This window comes from Lonchura striata, chromosome 1, assembly GCF_050655825.1.
Source record: "Lonchura striata isolate lonStrDom1 chromosome 1, ASM5065582v1, whole genome shotgun sequence".
Taxonomy (NCBI): Eukaryota; Metazoa; Chordata; class Aves; order Passeriformes; family Estrildidae; genus Lonchura; species Lonchura striata.
The window spans coordinates 88,453,618-88,472,864 of NC_140703.1; the positions used below are offsets into that span (position 1 = coordinate 88,453,618).

A 19,247-nucleotide genomic window follows, 5' to 3' on the forward strand; every position below is an offset into this window, starting at 1 on the left:
TAAAGATTTTACACCATGCTTTGTGAAAAGCAATAGCTAGCTTACTGAATTTTGAAAAACATGTTTGAAAAATTAGGAAACTAGTTTTTTGCATTTTGGAGCCTGAAAAGCTTTCTATAGTCTGTAACTGTACAGATTACCAGATTAAGCCACAGAATAGCTTTTAATTATTTTAAAAGATTTTAAAATAGAAGTGGTGTCTAAAATTAACATAATCTATGGCAAGTAATACCTGATTGTTCTAGGAGTCTGGTGAGTTTTTTAAGGTACTTCTTTCCCATCACACACAAAGCACTCTAATTTCTGGCCATGCAGACCACCCAGGCCACAATACAGTTGTGACGTTATTATATGTACAGACATATGCTTATTTATTGCTAGATGAAATCTTGTTCATCCTAAGCTTAAAAAAAAAAAAAAAAAAGGAAATTTTACTTTGGTAAAAGAAAAAAGAAGCCGCCTTGAAAAAGGTCTTTAAAAATGAATGGTAGATCTCTGAAATGGCTCTGCAATTCAAAATAATAGAAAATTTCCCAGAGAGATGGATGAACAGGCAGAGAGAAGATGAGAAAGTCAATATCAACCATTATTCACGTATCTTTGCTCTCTGCTCTGTGGTTCTCCTATTCCTGTATTTATCACAACACATTTAGTTATGAGGAAGTGGATTCACAATGGCCACACAGACCCACTGACAGGTGCCTTGCCCATGCTCATCTGCACGTGTGCCACAGAAACAATTGTGTGGTGATAATCGTGGCAGGAAATTCAGCACTACAAGCACCACCTCACTTTGTCATCCTTATCAAGCACTTCACCTGCTTGTAAGCTGCTGATCCACCTCTCTCCTACAGGACTTACTCTAACTTAACAAACCTCCAGCTCACCTACCATCTTCAGTCATTTGTCTGCCTTCAACGAGCAAATAGTGAGTTATTTCCTTATTTTTCTTTCATAACATACTAGAGATGTCTTGGTTTACACCCCTGATATTTCAAAATCATGACACTCTCATCCACAGAAAACCTTTTTTACTGTAAGCAAATGAAGTTTTCTTGGCTTTGTAGTTATAATTATTCCCTGAACTAAATTTTGCAGAATGGACTTAAAAGTTGCCAAACGAGCTTGCTTTAACAAGAGAAAGACTATAAACAGCATCAATACCATCTTTCAAGCTTGAAGGCTCCATGAAATATGCTTGTGACATCTACACAGTATATGGTGATACAATGTGAAATTTATTGGCTCTTGCACAAGATAGCTGATTTCATTCCCTCCTGACTTACCATGTATAAATAATGTGGTTTCCCCAAGCTTGTGCTGATGAGCTTTTCCATGCTGCACTGCATCCTTCCTTGGATACATATCCAATAGTGGGGCTGGTTTTAAGGGAGCATCAGCAGGACTAGTGGCTATGGTCTCTTGGGGGATCAAATGTTTCTGTGGCAAACGCCTCTGTGGCCTCTCTGGGCATCATGGCACTGGGTTGACTGCCTCTCTTGTGAAGCTGCCCCTTTGAAGCCAGGCTGGTGGCAGACAATTATGGCCAGTCCTCAGGCTCAACTAGAGGCCAGTGTACTAGTGAAGGCCTCCTCAGACCTCAAAGGTCAAAGGTCAACCAAAATCTCAGCTGGTGAAGCCAAATGATGCAGGAGCAATGGATGCAGGAGCTCCCTGAGTTTCCACTGCTGTCTGTGCCCTAAGGTATCAGTCAGCAGCCTCAGCAGAGGCCACCCCATCTGAACATCCCACCAGAGGTGAGGCACCTGTGACCCCCATCAATTCTGCTGCCAAGACATGCAGACTGTGTAGCCCTGCTGAGGCTGTAAGAAGGGAAAAGAAAGGGAACACTGGCACACACACATGAAGATCATCACCAGGGCATCACAACCTCAGCCCAGAGACCTCACTCACTTAGGGCTTTGTAGGACATATTCTAAGGTGCAGGAGGAATGTTTCTACATGATGCTGAAAGTCTTACCTTGTTTGGGAAGGGAAACTTGCTTTGTTCTGCCTTTCCTGGTGTGTGAATAGCTGACAGTGGCGGAGGCCATGAATGCGTCATCTCCTGAAAAACAATATTGTTCAGCAAACTGCATTTAGAAAGTCAGTAGAAAAGGAGACAATGATAGCATATCAGTAGGAAGAGTACCTGGGCAGTAGAATATTTAAGTTAAGGAGTATCAAGTTATAGGAAATGCCCAGTTTTCTTATAATCTAGACAAAACATGAGCTACAATGATTTTTACACTCTTGAGAGCAGTTCCTAAGCACTGTCTCATTTTCCTGAATAAATAATGCATCTTAAGTGCAAAAGGTTTGATTTTTCTGACAATCTGCAAATACATTTTAATCACACAAGGTATTCAGGCTGGTGAGATTAACAGAAGAGCATTTTTTGTAGAGGGGAATAGAAATTTCAGTTCATGACCAAGTAACGGGATACACACTGTGGACTAATCACAAAACAGATTTCACAGGCAAGGTCAGAATGGTAAATGCTTACCACTTGCTAACAGTTAATTCCTAAAATTGCCTTTATCATTGTGAAGGAGTTGAGTAAGTTCCTAACTCCAACGTGTTTGTGCCTTGCAGGACACAGATATGTGGAAAGCCCCAAATGAGGTGTGCTGCACCCCACATTTTTCACCTCTCTGTTTCATCTTAATGGACATTTTTTCATACCTAAGAGACAGATGTAGGTTGACCTGAATTTTATGTAATCATCCTTTACACAGCTTCAGGTAGAAGGTAGGCACATGCTTCAATACTGTTATGATTCGAGTCTGAATGAGTTGGTCTCCAAAGCAAGGCAGCTTTTGGGGAGAGGTAAATTAAACACTTCAGACAAGAAGTTTGTTCCTCTCTAATGCAGGATCTTAAGGGATGGACATGTTTCTTTGACATTTTCATCACTAACAGCCACAGGATTTGGTACGCAGTAACTTAAGAGAATTAATATGAGAAATAGTGCCAAGCATGACAATCCTGAAAGTTGGCTCATATGTTAGAAGAACTGAAGAGCCAATAACATCCTGACTTAAGCAGGGGGGTTGCTGACGCTATCAAGAGTCTGCCTGGCAGATGCTTTGCTGGGTTTTGCTGCCATTAACTGACTGTGGAATTGTTTCTCAGTGATATTCCAAGGAGCCATGCAGAGATCCACAACCTCCCAAAATAATGCTGGAGTTATATTTCCATGACTCATTCCTTTTTAAAGAGAAATGTTCCTGTTTGAAAAAAAGTGTGTGTGAGTCTCTTGCCCATTTCTCATTAGTGCTGACAGAACTGCTTCCTGACCCGGCACAGACTGAGTTGCTGCATTTTTTACATAGTGGAAAGACGCCAGCTGTTGTGCCAATGAAAGGACCAGCCCTTTCAACACAGTTTATTAGCAATAAATGTCACCTTTAAAGCATTCTTGATAAACAGTTTATTTCCTAATAAAAATTGCATTCTTTTATTTTATTTGGGGCTAAAAAGTTACATGATTTATTGTACTTCTGTAATCTATGTGCATGCCTCTAATCAGAGCATCATCTGGTTTGCAGTTTCAGTATCAGAATTGCTTTGCTTTTCACTTCTTTGAGGCAGATCATTCATCTTATGACTTCCTTATCTGATAAGTGCCAGCAATAACAGTATATAGCAATTTTTAATACACAGTAACTTCTTAAAACTCAGGCAGCAAAAAACATAGGCAATCAGATTGCTGTTTGCCTCAAGTATCTGGCACACATGCTACTATTTGCAAAAGATTAAGGAATTATGTATTAAGGAATATTCCAACAGTAAAGGTGTATGACTATAGATTGACAAAAATGCAATGTGGAAACATTGCAATGTGGATATTTAACCCTAAGTGTGTTACCTAAAAAAGTACCACTTTCACACCTGCCTTTCTTGCTTTTCCCTCAGAGGACCATTTATTTTGTAGGAAATGTGATGTTGCTTACATAGACTAGAGGTGTTTCCACTGCTAAAACCGTGTTCCCAACCAAAGTGTTTTTCCCTGCAAGTTGAGGTGCTGAACCCAAAAGAACACATGGGAATGACTAAGTGTCCCTTTCTTCCAAAGGGCAATGCTTTATGTTATCTCTGTCAACTGAAGAATGAGGGCAGCCAGACTGGGAGCGTCTGGTGGCTTTGACCTAAAGTTATGCTACTTGTGAAATATTCTATTCAGTGCTTGTGATTGCCATTTGCTCAAGATGCAGTTCTTCCAGGTTATACAATTGGTGACCCCAGTGTCACCTTCAGGGAGACGTCTCCTGAGGAGTCTGCTCTGTGCCAGCACGAGCCAATCTGTTACGGCAGCAGAGCTCTTTCCTCCCACCTTGCCTGCCCACGTCTGACAGTGATGCCTTCATCCAGGGAAAGGACCAGAGGGTTGATTAAAAATAAGGGTGACCTTTTTTTTTGACATGTCAAAATCTTTCATTTCTTCTTTTCTCCAACATTATTTCTCACTCACACTTCAATGAAAAATAGCCTTAATGGTCTTTTTTTTTTTTTTTTTCCCCAACTAGTTTCTCTTCTCCTTTTTTCACTTTCAGTTGTGGTATATAATAAAGTCTTCTACATAATTTAAATTTGATGTAACCCTTTCTGACACAAAGATTTAGTAAGACTACTGATATCTGCCAGGGTTAATAATTGCCATTATAATGAATATCTGAATGTGAATTTACTATAATAATACATTGAGTTGTGATTATATTGCTTATTTATCTCTGTCATTTGAAATTCAGACAACTATAAAATTAAATAAAATTAGGAAAAAATAATCAGAAAGCTACAATGAAAAATGTCCCAAACAACAGGCTGTCAGCACTAAGGAGTGGTAAGATTTAAATGTAGTATAATATTTTTTTGAAAATACAAACATTAAACTATGTGCAGAGTCTCCTTCTGGCTGCCAGGAACAGAGCCTCAAAAATCAGGAGAAAGGATTTAGGTGTCCAGAAAATGTCAACACTTTGCAAGATCAAGCAGAAACAAATCCAGAATATGTTTAAGTGTGCCAAGTCTCAGGATTTTAGACTATATCTGAAGATATTTGAAACAGATTCAAAACACTAGTAGGGACATATGATTATACTGAGATCTTTTTTTTGGTACATGGTGTGAAATGTCTGAAAATGCAAGCCTAAATGGCAACTATTTAACTAACTAAAGAAAAGACTCAACTTTTATTGTAAAATGAACTTTCATGCACATCTTATTTTCTCATAAAAATTGCCTGTTTTTGGAGTTTAGGATTGGCAGTACTGCCATAAAGCACCCACTGGACTAAAAATGGTTTGAAAAGGACTGATGAAAATTTAAATGTATTTAAGAGCCTTAGCACCTTCAAATTGTTGTTAGACCATTGATTGACACAAAAGGTTTTTGAAATTATAAAGAGAAAAAAACAGGGTCTTTTTTAGCAGAAATCAAACAACAAGTAAGTCAGAAACACCTGGCACCAGAAAATGTTCCAGCTACTACAAGATAATAGTCCAATTTAAAACAAATTTATAGTCTTCTTCAAACTTGATTAACTTAATCCTAAAGCCTGAACACTGTCAACTAAAGAAAGTATTGAGAAAATATTTGGGGTCCAGAAGTGGGGAAAACAAAGACTTCTAGATCAAAGATGGAAGCTGTGGTGGTGTGCTGCTTAAAATATATATGTGGATAATGATATGTCCTGCCCAACTGGAAGACAGCTTGTTTGAGATGACAATGACTGCCCTCCTCCTCCTGCAGCCAGATGCCCAAGTCTGAGGAGCAGCTCAGAGATTCTCTTTTTTTTTTGTAACACACATTTCTCCTTGTGAGAGTTGCAGCAATGTTGTTTTGCACTGGCATCTTTGTGGTGCTGGTGGTGATGACACATCTCATTCACACGCATACTGTAACTCTACAACCCTGCAGCTCTACTCCTCTGTACCTGTAGTAAATCAGTTTTCAGCAGTCATACATAAATGTCCAGTTTTACAAGCTATAAAGGTCCAAGCCTAGTTAATCTTACTCAACATGCCAACTTGGCTTTTCTTCTCACTGAAGGGAAAACCTACAAATAAAGAAATCTATAGTATTGCATATCCTTGCTCCAATTTCAGTTTCTGCAGCAACAATTAAGGAACCAGACATTTCTTGGGGATTAACGACTGCTTGGCAGTGTTTTGTTGGAGCTTTTAACCCTGGCTTGTTGATAATTTTTCAGGAAAAGTACCATGCAGAGGTAAATAATAGTATTCACTCTAGGTTTAAGGCAATGCTATTTACCTAGTATCATTGGTCTTGCTGTGTGGCATATGATACCGGGAATGGTTGAACTGATTTAGAAAAATCATAATTAATAACAAGTAGGGAGATGGGTATCATCTAGATTTAAAGTCTCACCACATGAATAATCTTGCTGTTCATTCGGTGCCAAAACTAGAACTTATCATTGGGTCATGAAGAAAACAAACTGCTTAATCTTCCTCTCTGCTTGTGCTCACCTAGCTGATTTTTGATTCATAATGTTTTGTCTCTCTACACATGATGATTTAAGAAATATTTGTGGCACCTCATAAAGGCCCCTGTCAAATACCTTTTGAAAATTATTTTAGCTGACTCAACTTCATCCACTAGCTCTACTGACATGTCACAGGAATTATAGGAGATTTGTGAGACACAATTTTCTTTTGCAAATACTTTTGCTGGTTAGCTCAGGGGGACTGAAGAGGATCTGTCTTTGTAGTGCTTACACTGAAATGTAGATTTTAGGGAAGCATTAGATATATTTATTCACTGGAAGTCAAGGCCATGCAAAACTAATGCAGAGCCTTCCAAGACCCTTTAGCAAGTGATCACAAGACACAGTCTGAGAACCTCTAATCTAGTTACGTTACTCTTCTGTCTTCACAATATTATCTTTTTTTTTTTTAATTTTTTTTTAAATACGAGTCTCTCTTTTTAACTGCTGTCAGTTGGCAAATATCCCTTTCAATTCAATGAGGCTACCTTGCCACTAGCTGACAACATGGCTATGATTTTAGTGTCAAATATCCAAAGCAAAGAGTCAGACACTGAGACTTTTGGAGACTCTGTTGAAGCTGACAGTATTTCACTGTGGTAAGGTTCCTATCATGTGAAAAGCCAATTTTCTTTTTTCAAAATTGGTTCCTGTAGTATCTGTCATTGCTGTGACTTTTCTAACCCAAATCTCCAATATGCACCTATAAAATGGAAAGATGAAGCTGTTTCATCTTGTTTCTTTATGATGTCACTTATCCATATTTAGAACTCTTTTTCTACTTTCTCATCAGCCCCATAGTTTCCTTTGAGCAATTGATAATTTTCTGCTTTCCATTTGAGCCTCTCTTATTGGTCATTATGCTTTTGATAACATGCTATTCAGAACCATCACCACCTGACAAAATACCTTGTAATTTTCCAGCTTCTGTTGTTTCCTTTTTCACTTACATTCTCTCCGCTCATTTGGGTGGGTTGGTGGGTTTTAATGTATAGTTAATATTTGTCTTGTATGATGCAAAATGCTTTCTAAACTTGAGGTAAGTGGCACACATGGTTTCACCCAATAATTGAAGGATGAAATAAGGGAACTACAGTGAGCTCCCTGTCACGGTGCTGAAATTGCAGTAAGGACACTGAGCTGGGTGTCAGTTCAGCACTGAACTTCAGTCAGCAGTTCTTCTGTCTCTCCTACTCCTGCTAAAATGATTTCAGGGAGTCACTTTTTTTCATGGCAATCTGCTGCAAACACATTCTACCACATTTCCCCTTTGGCACCAGTCCCAAGACTCTCCAAATGCTCTGTTGCTTTCTGTAATATGAATTCCTTTCATTAGGCTTCATTGGTACAATGTCCAAAGATGGATGACAATCCAGGGCCAAGTACTTGTCAAGGAATATTTTTTTTTTTGTTCTAAACAAAGAAATAAAGGTAATTGTGTAGCTTGTGACTGTGCCATTTTTGCTGTGCTTGGTTCTTCAGATGTGCATAGATAGTTATCAGCAGAAACTGCTTGATAGTAACAGGACTTGGGAGTGTGTGTGTGTGTGTGTATGTGTGTGTGCATGCCCATGAGCTGGGAAGGGAAGGAAAAAAGAGAAATTTGGCCCATGAAAAGGAAGAAGATTAAGAGATTTTGCTGACTGCAGCACTAAAGAATATGTTCAGTATTAAATCTCCAGATATTTGGTATCTACAGAACTAAACCATTCCAAATCATGAACATTTGCAACGCGATCTGTGGATCAATTCACCCTACAGCAAATCAGAAATGCCAGTGCAATAAGTTTCTGTTTGGAATATGTTATCTCTGCTTTAGTGGAACCATCCTGAAAATAACCTCAACACTTAGTCAAGGTTCAGCAATCTAGGACAGATAAATGTAAAAGAAGGCTACAGCTGCTTACTTATCAAATTGACTTATTTAGGTCCTTAATTTGTATGATTATAATACTTTAACGTAGAGGCTTGCAAATTTTTATTCATTTGTGGGGGGGGGGGGAAATAAATGAGCCTGTAAGTCTAGAAGAAGTTATGGATACCTAAAAGAAATGTGGTTTCATTCTGAAAATAAATTAATTAGCTTATAACATGCTCTCTCATATCAGAGTTTAGGACAAACCTTCCTCCCCCCACTTATTAGGAAAGGAGGGTGTTCTTTTGCAGGTAAATCACAGAAAAGCATTTAGACATTTCCTTTTTTTTTTTTTTTTAATATATTCTTCACTGAAATGAAAAAAAAAAAAAAAGATAAAATTTCTCCTTCAGTCACAAAGATGAATATCTCTTCCTAGCTAAGAAGCTATGTTTCTAGATGAATGCATTGAGCCATATGATACAACAAAGTGTCTGAAAACCAACCTTGCTTGGGCAAGCTGAGATGATGTGGTTAATCAAGGTACAATCTTTATTAGTACATTAACCTCCTGCACCCAAGGACTGTGGATTCTAATTCCTGAATTGCCATGCAAGACTGATGCAGCTAGTTTTCTACTCTCAGTTGGCAGCAAGCTAACAGAAGTGGCTAATGAAGATGAATAGCTGCCTCTTGGGAGTGGGGGGAGGAAGAAGAGGAAAGGAAAAGACCTGGGATACTTCAAGGTCCAGATCTCTGCATGATTTCAGATAATAATGAAAAAGTGCATATTGCTGACATTTTCAGAGACCGTAACAAGCATGTTAATTCTTAGGCAATGGTAGTGGCCTCAGAATTGCTCTGGAAACATTTCAAGAAGTTAAAACAAAGGCTATTGAAAAAAAATACCACAACGCTGGTCAGGGTCTTACTCTTGTTTTGATGGATGATTGTATTAATACAGACAAAAAAAGCAGAGAAAAAAATGCTCAAAGCTGAAAACCAGACACATTTAGTAAGGAAAACATCTGTGTTTTGGAGAAGACAGAAATACCATCATGGTAAATATTTATCAATACTGAAATATCTTTTCCACAAATGCATGCAATGCTCTAATATAAACATGCCTTTAATTCAGACAAAAATACACTGCTAAATGCAGGGAGGTCATTGAAGCAAATTTTGTGGGGGAAAAAAATCTAAACTTTTTTTTTTTAAGCCAGACAATTTTTTCCATTTTCTTATGTTGTGGGAGGCAGGAAGATTTGTGATAGGTGCATTAGCAGTCCTAGATCACTCCCTGGTCAGAAGATGAAATAACAGGTCATTGGTTTGGTTTAATTTGCCATTAATTCTAATTTCATACCCCTGAAGTAAATTTAAGAGGACTGGGGGTACCATAAAGACTTACTTGGTTCCTGGGAGCCTGGGGGCTCACTCAAAGGGCACTTTTATGCATCCACAGAGGAGATTCACCGGTGGGTATGAATTGGTATTTTTAGCTCAGCTTGTTCAGCCAACTGATTGAGCGTGTCAGCCTTCATGAACTTAGGGGTAACACAGTGATGCCTGTGTGCTCTGTGCACAAGTTGTGGGCAGAGACTACATGAAGTAAATGTACTTTGAACTCTGGCTTAAAGTGCTACCAGAATGCCTTTTGGCTAACATACCTGTGAAGGCTGCCAACCATAACAAGAAGCAAGGAAGCTTCTGTTCTGTGCTACTACAACAAACTTGTGTGAAAAGATGATAGAGAGGGTCAGTGTGAAAAGATGATAGAGAGGGTAAGAAAAATCCATAAAAAGAAAGAAGTCAGAATTAAAGTATTAGAAGTTAAAACGCTGTCAAATGTAGCTCTATAAAGTAAAGTTCTAAGAGGTTTTGCACTTGTGGTTTCTTAATGCAATTAAATTAAATTTGTTCAATTTACAGGTGAAATTTACACCAGGCTGGAGCCTTGGACTGAAGAGCTGAGCACCAAGACAGAGACTCCCCTTTTCCCTGCCATAAAACAAAGAGGCTCTGCAAGGCAAAGCAGCCTGTAAATACTTCCTGGACAACCTTGCATGGATGTGGCTGACTGCAATTAGCAGACAATTTTGTTTATGATGCTCTGACAACTTGGGGAATCTGTTCATATACAAGTCATTTATTCTGAATGAGATTAAGAAATCAGCGTAGCACTGTGTGCTTCAGTGTATGTGAATTCAGCCATCTGTTCTCAAGGTTACATCATGTGCCTCCTAGATCTGAATTGACAGAAAGATGTTAAATCTTGCTGGTTTGTATTCTGGAAGTAGCACAGTGGCACAATGTGATGTCTGAAGCCAACAGATACTAGTTCAGCTCAGGGTACAGAGGTGTACAGAATTGAACATAGGTTCGTGTCCAGAAATTAAGAATACCATAGACTGGGACACTGGACCCAGAAAGGTGTCATCAGAGGACAGGAAACTAAAAACAAACATCCCACATCTCATACTCTTGCCCAAGGAGCTCAATCCATTGGGGTGCATTCGAATAAGGTAGCATAACAGAAATGGTTATGCCAATGCTGTAATAGCTTGTTCCCTTGAACACGTTTCTTCAGAAATGCTGGTAATTCTGAAGAGGTGGGGAAGAAAAATGGAAGAGAGGAAAGATCACAGATTAAATCAGCTCTGTTACACTAAGAGCCACTATGCTTGATTTGTGTAAGCATCTTCATGGGGGAAAACCCCCCTGTAACATGGCTTCTAGAAAATCTATTTGTAGCTAACTGTCAAGTGTCCCCAGAAAAGGCAGAACCTCTACTCAACATCTTCAATAGGATTCTCAAGAGATGACATAAAAAATCAGTGGAAACTGTTGACAGTCCACAATAATAGAAAAAGAAAAAAAATCACTAAAATCATTACGGTTACAATACACATACTTCTTGTATTGTGAGACAATGGATAGAAGAACCAAATGGCAAGGTGAAGGTAGAAAAAAAACAACTTCTCATGAGCTGGTGGTTCACTGCGGGGATGCAGTGCTATGGAAATGCCCATCTTTATGTCTTCAAGTCATAAGATCAAGGATATTTTTCCAAATTATATGCTTCAATCAAATACAAGACAATAGGTTCAAGACAGAGGAGAGTGGCTGAAGTTATCTGGCTTGTCACACAGGTCAGACCACTAGTCATTCTGGGTGATAAGATACACTATTCAGACTCACACCTAAAATGTAGCTAATTTTATTGTTTATTTTTCAGTCCATCAAAATCTTCAGCATTTATGGCTGTCGATACATATTTTTTAAGTCAAAAAACACGTGAACCATTTGCATTCACACATGAATGTTAGGTGCTGACCACAAAATGAGTGACTCTGAGAAAGGAATGTCCCATTGTGCTTTAGAAAACATAGAAGCAGAAGTTCCTTATGTTCTTATGTATCAGTAACCTATAGCCCATACTTGTCCTCTGCTGCTTTTGATTTCATACGCTCCCAATGCACCACAATAAACCTTGGGGATTTGAGTGTCGGGATAAACACAATGGAGGCATTTGCCCAAGACTCTTGCTATGGCCTGCAGAAAGATAGCATGGGGCACATCAGTGGACCTAAGAACTGGACTCTAGAAGAGCGGGGAGAGAGCTGGAGGCCAGTCCCTTGTTGTTGTGTAGAGAAATGTTAGGCTTGCCAGCAGCACGGTGTGTCAGGAGTCCTTGTGAGGACATTGTGTTCAAGCAGGGAGCCTGCCTGGCTGGGAGCTCTACTCACCATCCTGTTCTCAGGAGCCAGCGCTGATGCCTTGAGTTTTAGCTTTCATATTTTCCAGATTCCATGGGCACAAAACAGCACTTAACCATTTCTCCCTGCAACACATGGGGTGGCCTTTGTGATGCTGTCAGAGGCAGGCAGAGCCCCTTTGTTTGCCTCAGATGTCCCTAGGCAATCTGGCATTTCTTGTTAAAGCTCATTTTGTGTGTGTGCTTCTCTCTAGCTGCAAACACAGCCATGGAGCAGTGAAGGGGACCATTCTGTAGCTGTGCAATTTACATTTGTCTAGTGCTTATATTAAACGTGTTCCTCAAAAATATTATTGTCTCAAGCGTTGTCTGTTTTAAGCTCTGAAACAGTATTTTGTGTTTATTATATGCATTGGCTTTCATTTGCAAGGTAGTCTGCACACCTGAATTAGGCATCCCAGCACCCCCCTAATCTCTGTAAGCACCATAATATTGTTATGAGTTACAACTCATAAAATTGGAACTAAGGTTGAAAGAATCTTGAGTCAGAAAGTCCCTTAAGAAAATCCTTGTCTCAATATAAATGGCACTGAGGGTAACAATGACAATCTGTGATTCTAGATGGAAAAAACAGTACAAGGTATGAAAATATACATCAAAGACTTCAATCAACTCTGAAAACATGTTCTGGCTTCATCCGTTACACCATTTATTTCATAAAAAGTAGATTGACATCAGCATCTTATGCATTATTGTAGACATTGTCTGAATAAGAAATTTACATCTATTTTTAAAAAAAGGCAATTGTTTTTGAGCCATTTTAACTAAAATGAAATACATTTAGATTCATCTAATTTTTCTAAAATCACATTAAATTATTAGAAGGCAAAATAAGCAGATCTTTGAAACAGTTTTTAACTGTTTTACTTGAAATGCAGAAGGGCCTGTATGGGGCACAGAAAACCTATGTGAGACAGCATGTCACACTGCCTCACCATTTCTAGGTATTCTCTGCTGGTGCTGAATCAGACTCTCACCACAAAGACAGCTTGGTTTTACAGCTAGAATGATATGAAAAATGATGCTAGCAAAAGTTTTTATGACTCTCTAAAAAATTCCTCAATATGTTTGCCAGCAAACTGTAGGTGATTATGAAATTACAGGCTACATTATGACAGAGATATGCAAGGAAATAAGATGGTTACAAATGCTTGTTTATTTTTGAGCTCTTAACTACATGATTCACTTATCCACTTTACAATATAATTAACATTCCTTTGCTGACATTAAAAAAATGAGGATGTATATGTTTTCTTTTTTTCCAACCTCATAGAAATCATGTGTGAAAATTAAAGTAATACATAAAAAAAGGAAACAGGACATATCATTACCACTATTTAATTATGTTACCTATTTTTTAGAGTGCAGAAAATAAAAAATAACTGCCTTACCACTGGAAATTTAAAATACTAAAAGTCACAAAAAATTGTTTCATGCCAGCAAATATTAATTTCTTTTGATTTCTCTTTATAAGAAGCATCAAACTGCAATTCATTGAAATGAGAAGGTTCAGATAATGTCTATGTAGCAATTAATCTCCACTTAAGCCTTCAGGGACTTCTCTGCCCAAGCAAGGTTTTCACCCCTGTTGATTAAAATTAGTCCTTTAGGTCAGTTCTTTTTCACTTCGAAAGAGTTTCACTTTGAAAGAGTAAAATAAAGCAGTGGATATATTCTTCTAAGCTTTAGCATACATAGAAGCCCATCAGAAGAAAGACCACAACAATAAAGCTTTTTTCTCTACTAGCAATAAAACCATAAATTGGAAATACCCTCAAAATGCAATGGAGTCAGTTGGAGATCTCTGCACTGGTAAAAGAGTACCATAAAAATGAACATTTGGGCTTCCTGCAATTAAAGTGGCTTAAAATAATCTGCATGGGCAAAGCAGCTACATCCAAAAGATGTAGTTTGTAATGTGGAGAGAAAAAACAGTGATCTAGAGGTGACTCAACTAGTGCAACTCTGTGTTCAGAATACCAGACATAAAAAATACCAGTGGTACAAACCCAGAGCATTCCCAGTGCTGGATTACATCAACCAAAGGGAACTTGGGTTACAGCAAGGCACAGCACCATCACCCACCAAAGGGTTTTGCAGACTGTTCAGCAAACAGAAGCACTCATAATACTTGTGCACCAGAAAGAGAGGAGTTTTAAGACAGAGGGTGTGATAAAGTGAGATGAGAAAAGATAAAAACTGTACTTTCAAATGAATCCTTTAATGCCAACTAGCAGTAAAGCTTTTAGTAGAGTCTGTTCGGTTTTATTGATAGGTTCAATGTGTTGAATCCCTATCCATATTTTAGCCTCAGTGCCTCAATTCACATTGCCATTGGTTTCTGATGTTTAATCTCATTAGTGCAGCTATTTGTATTGATATACCCAATAAGGTTGCTAACACGACCTTAGCTAAGTGTTATTTATTGTATCTGTATATACAACAATATTAACACAGTCAAGCATCAGCATCGGCACTTGAGGGCACCATTAAATTCTCTCAGTGTTCAGTGAGAGATTTAATGATGGATTTAATAGTATTAAATAAGAAAAAATGCCCTTGGCCTTTACATTCTCATTTAAAAACATATAAAAGAGTAGTAATTTGGGCAGTTATACTTCTTTCAAAGATTTCCCTTTAAATCATGCTCAGCCATAAGAGATCAGCTGTACTTTTGTAGTTATTGTATCTTGACCAAAGATGGCAGCCCGTGGCCTACCAGAATCACTAAACTGTTGGCAAATTCAGACTCAAGTTCCTACAAAAAATATGAGTGAATTTGCTGATTAAAAAAAAGGACTGGTGAAAAATTAGCACAATGATGTTGCCTGCAATCTACAGTGATGAGACTTCTGTTAGCAATAGAGATAAACAGAACTGTGAAATAAATGGACATTTATGTCCAGGTTTTTATGCTGGCTTTTTCCATGGAATATAAACATGCTAGAGGTCTGGGAGTTTTTGTGCAATAGTATGCCTGCTGATTTTTTTCATACCTTTTAGCAACATTTACCTTGCTTTCTTGCCATCTCTAGATCACTGCTACTAAATCACAGAATTGTTTAGGTTGGAAAAGACCTCTGTGTGGATAATACTCTGAGATCATCAAGTCCAACTATTAATCCAGCACTGCAAAGTCCACCAATAAACCAGGTCCCCAAGTGCCACATCTACATGTCTCTTAAATATCTCCAGGGATGTTGACTCAACCACTTCCCTGGGCAGTCTTTTCTGATGGACTTACTGATGTTGTGTAGGCCATCAATAAAATAATTTTATTTAAGAAAGGTTTGGGAAAGGCTTTTTCCCCCCTGTCTTTGAAATAACTGCATCCTCTAGGTCAAAGAACTAGAACTCAGTATGCACTGGAAACTTTATTATACACTGCCTAGCCAAGTCTGTCCTCTTACATTCAGTTTGAAACCACCAAGTGGGAAGACAAAAAAATGTTGTGAGATAAAATTCCTCCCTATGTGACCCTTACCAGTGATGAGCACCTGTGACTTCTTCTTAAGCTTGGAAACTGTGGGCCATATATGCAGGCTCACAGTGACTCCACATGTAGAGCCAAATTTATATCACCAGGAATGAACAGTTGTTCATTTGTGGGCTTTTTAAAAACATATTTTCAGTGTCTATCATGAAAAGGATTAAACACTTACACCAGCAATATGAATACTGACAATTAAAAAATGACAGTAAACCCATCATATTTGAATTGAAACCAAATTTAAAAGGCTTTTCTCAGCAATTTTGGCATTAAAAATAATATGGATCAAATCAAAATTATACTTCCACACACATGGGTAATAACAATTAAAACTAGAACCTTAGCAGCAAATCGTGCAAAAAATGACAACAACAAAAGCTGAAGTGACTGCCTGTCAGGGAACATTCACATTTTCCTCTGAAATTTGCCTGCTTGTAAATAGTTCTACTGACATAGATACTGGGGTATTTTGAAAAACTCACTTTATAACATCTCTCAATACAACACACATAGTTTAAAGCATGAGTTATGCAACAGAGACAAAGAAAGGGACAGACCATTCTCATTTTTTCACACATCCAGGCATGCTGGATTACTTACAGAGTATTATATAAATGTAGAATGCAGTGCTTCCCAAAACAAGGGTAAAATATTGCTGATATTCAGCCACATCATAGGTGAGAAAAACCCATATAGAGTGCACGGTTCACTGCACAACAGAAAGGGGATGGTGAGTAGGCTAAAGAAAGCATTATCCAAGGATGAGAAGAAATCCCATTTTTTATCAGACAAGCCCCCAGGTCTCTGATGTCATTTCAGAACATGGGTCTTTGGCTATTGCAGATACAGCTAACATCCTCATACAATACTTCTCAGTCTATCTGTTTTAGAAAAACGAATGAAGAAAACCAGGTTCTTGCTTATACTATTAGAGCCAGTACTCCTGCATCCTCGTTCACACTATCATTTTGGTGGATACACAGCTAAGGCTTAGTTTATACATTTGCAAGTGTGGTGCATATGTAATATGCACATTTTGCACATTTATTTTGGATAATGAGAAAGCAATTTGCAGTTAATTTAAAAAAATTATCTTAAGTGGTAAGCTTTATTGGGAAAGTACCAGTACAGGTACCATAGAGATGTCTTCTCTTGCAATCTACAATAAGATTTATTATATTTTTTTATAATCTGTAGCAGCAGGCAATCCAGTATTAGGCATTCCTGAAATGACTTCATAGCACTTTGCCATCTTTTGATGAGATAATTGTGGTGAGCCTTTTGGAGGCTCTAAGTTTTACTTCTGCCTGTGGGAACTCCCATTGAAGTCAATGGGAGCTTAATGCCCATAAATAGTAAGTAAAAGTAATTTTATTAGTGGCAGTAAGGATTTATAAATGCTTGACTAGGCCAAATCCCTTCCTCAAGCTGGTTGCTCAAATAATACACTTTTAAGAGACTGAAAAGATTCATCTAAAATTTACTGTCTTGGTTAAATAATACTTAAACAGGCTTTTGCATGTCGATTATATATCAATTATTGTATAATTGCATCATTACTTTAATTAGATTAAACTGCATAATTGGGATGTCTAATTAGAGATGGAGGGGGAAAAAAGGTAACTTACCTGGCATTAACTGTGGTTTTAGAAGAGAGGCTTCCACATGGATTTTGCTCTAGGGGCAAGTTTCCAGTACAGGGGTCACTGGCTTCCTCTACAGTGACAAGACTGAGGTGGCCCCAGGTGCACCCCCACCATCCAGACCCTTTCCAGGGCCAGGTTCTGATAGGGAGGGCATTTGCCACTTGGTACCTTATCAGTGAGGTGTGTCAGAGCAGTGGGCTCCAAGCCAGCAGTGACAGCAGTGAAAAGACGTGGGTCATTGAGTTTGTGTAGAAAACCTTTTGCAGAAAACCAGAGTTAGTGTCAAGGAACCTGCTCCTCTCTTTCAAGTGCTGAAGAGATGAAGAATTCTTCGTAATGAACAACTATATTTTAAATAGAGACGCAAGGGGAGAAATCTTACCCAAAAAGCAACATTTGATCAGCATTCTGATTTTCTGCTGGAAGTGGGAAGTTGAAGAGATACCTCAGCAAGCCAAGTCAAAAGGGGTCCCAAAGCCTAGAGTATCCTCTGGAGGATACTCATGGGAAATAGCAATATAGTACAAAATCTACTTGGACAAGTCTGCATAGGAATAAATTGGTTTCTAACCCTTTCATACTGGACATCTGAGCCATTTTGGAGGATCACTTAGAAGTGTCAATCCTTTACATGTTAAATGACATATCACCACCTTATTTCTTTTAAGACTGCACTGAGATTTTGGGAAGAAAACAAGTAGAAGGCTGAACTGATGGAGCTGGAGATGTGTGTGAAATCTGCAAAAGTCTCCAAAACCGTCTGCAGGTCATGGCATAAGCTAAACATTTCCAGTGATGAACTTCCATTGTGTCAGGACTTTATTGAAAGCTGTCAGAAGAATGAATGCTCTAGGGTAGTGAAGGGATTATAATTTTTTTCCTCCAGATAAACAAGTTTAACAGGTTCACTTCTGTATCTTCATAAGACATTGCAAGAGCCTGAAGTTGGAATGGCCTAGTTAAGGTGGAGGTGCCTTTGGGAGCAATGCCTCATGACAAGTAAAGCTACAGATACACATTACAGATACATAATTATTGGAAAAGGAACCCAGGATTGAGGACCTCTCAGAATCTTTTTAACTTAGGGGACAATTTCAGATGAGGCTGAACTTTGTCCTTCAAAGGATGAAGCAGTGGAGGGGTGAACCAACACATTCTGGATCTCTCCCCCATTCTCTAGGTACTTTCAGGCTGCTGTAAACCATATTGAAATGCTAAGAAGAAGGGTCCATTCCAGTTAGGAACACAAGACCCCTGCAAATAATCTGCCTTTGGATTGTGAATCTGTATGGTAATTGTGAATGGGAGGTGCAAACGTAGTTATTTTCATGAGTCCTGGTCTGGATCCAGTCAGCAAAGTGCCCCACAGAGACACTGAAAAAGCATTTCCTGACCCAAACACTGACAGTCCGAATATGAGATGAAATTCAAGATCAATGCAGACAAAAGAAGCAATACATGGAAACAATGACCGAATTTTGACTACCAAATAGACTTTAGCACACTAAGATTGTGTATCAGTATTTTTGAAGTCCAAGTGCTACTAGGCATATTTGCTCTTTTTTTTCCCTAGAAGTACCACAGCACATTTAACAAGTGGGCTTATCAAAGGCAACATTCACCTCTGTATCCTAACCAAGAGATGATAACTTAGTTGGGGGAAGACCATCAAGGCCTAAGGCATGCATATTTGAAAATATAGGAAAGTAGATGTCAGAAATATTGTCCCATGATTGAAGATGCTGATCGGCATTCCTTCTGTTTTGGCTTATTATATTTTTCCTGGTAACTTGAACTGAAATAGAAACGGCAAGACCACTTATGGTGATATGAGATGGTGAGATGCTGCTGTTGGGCTCCAACAAGAAAGATGTATCATGACTGAGCTGATCAGAGAGCTGCTGTGAAGCAAACCAGACCATACAATTCTTATGATCAGCTTTCTGGCACTAATATGTTTTGAGGAGTGT

At 38.4% G+C, this 19,247-nt stretch overlaps 1 protein-coding gene across 6 annotated transcripts in view; it reads right to left on the reverse strand.

Moving 5' to 3' along the window:
• The window catches only part of AFF3 (ALF transcription elongation factor 3), a 325,295-nt gene that overhangs the window by 135,733 nt on the left and 170,315 nt on the right, over positions 1–19,247 (reverse strand). For all 6 annotated transcript variants that reach the window (XM_085557459.1, XM_085557464.1, XM_085557452.1 and 3 more), the window contains one exon: positions 1,982–2,068. In XM_085557459.1, the coding sequence (XP_085413585.1) occupies positions 1,982–2,068 (87 nt within the window). The remainder of the gene's footprint in view (positions 1–1,981; positions 2,069–19,247) is intronic.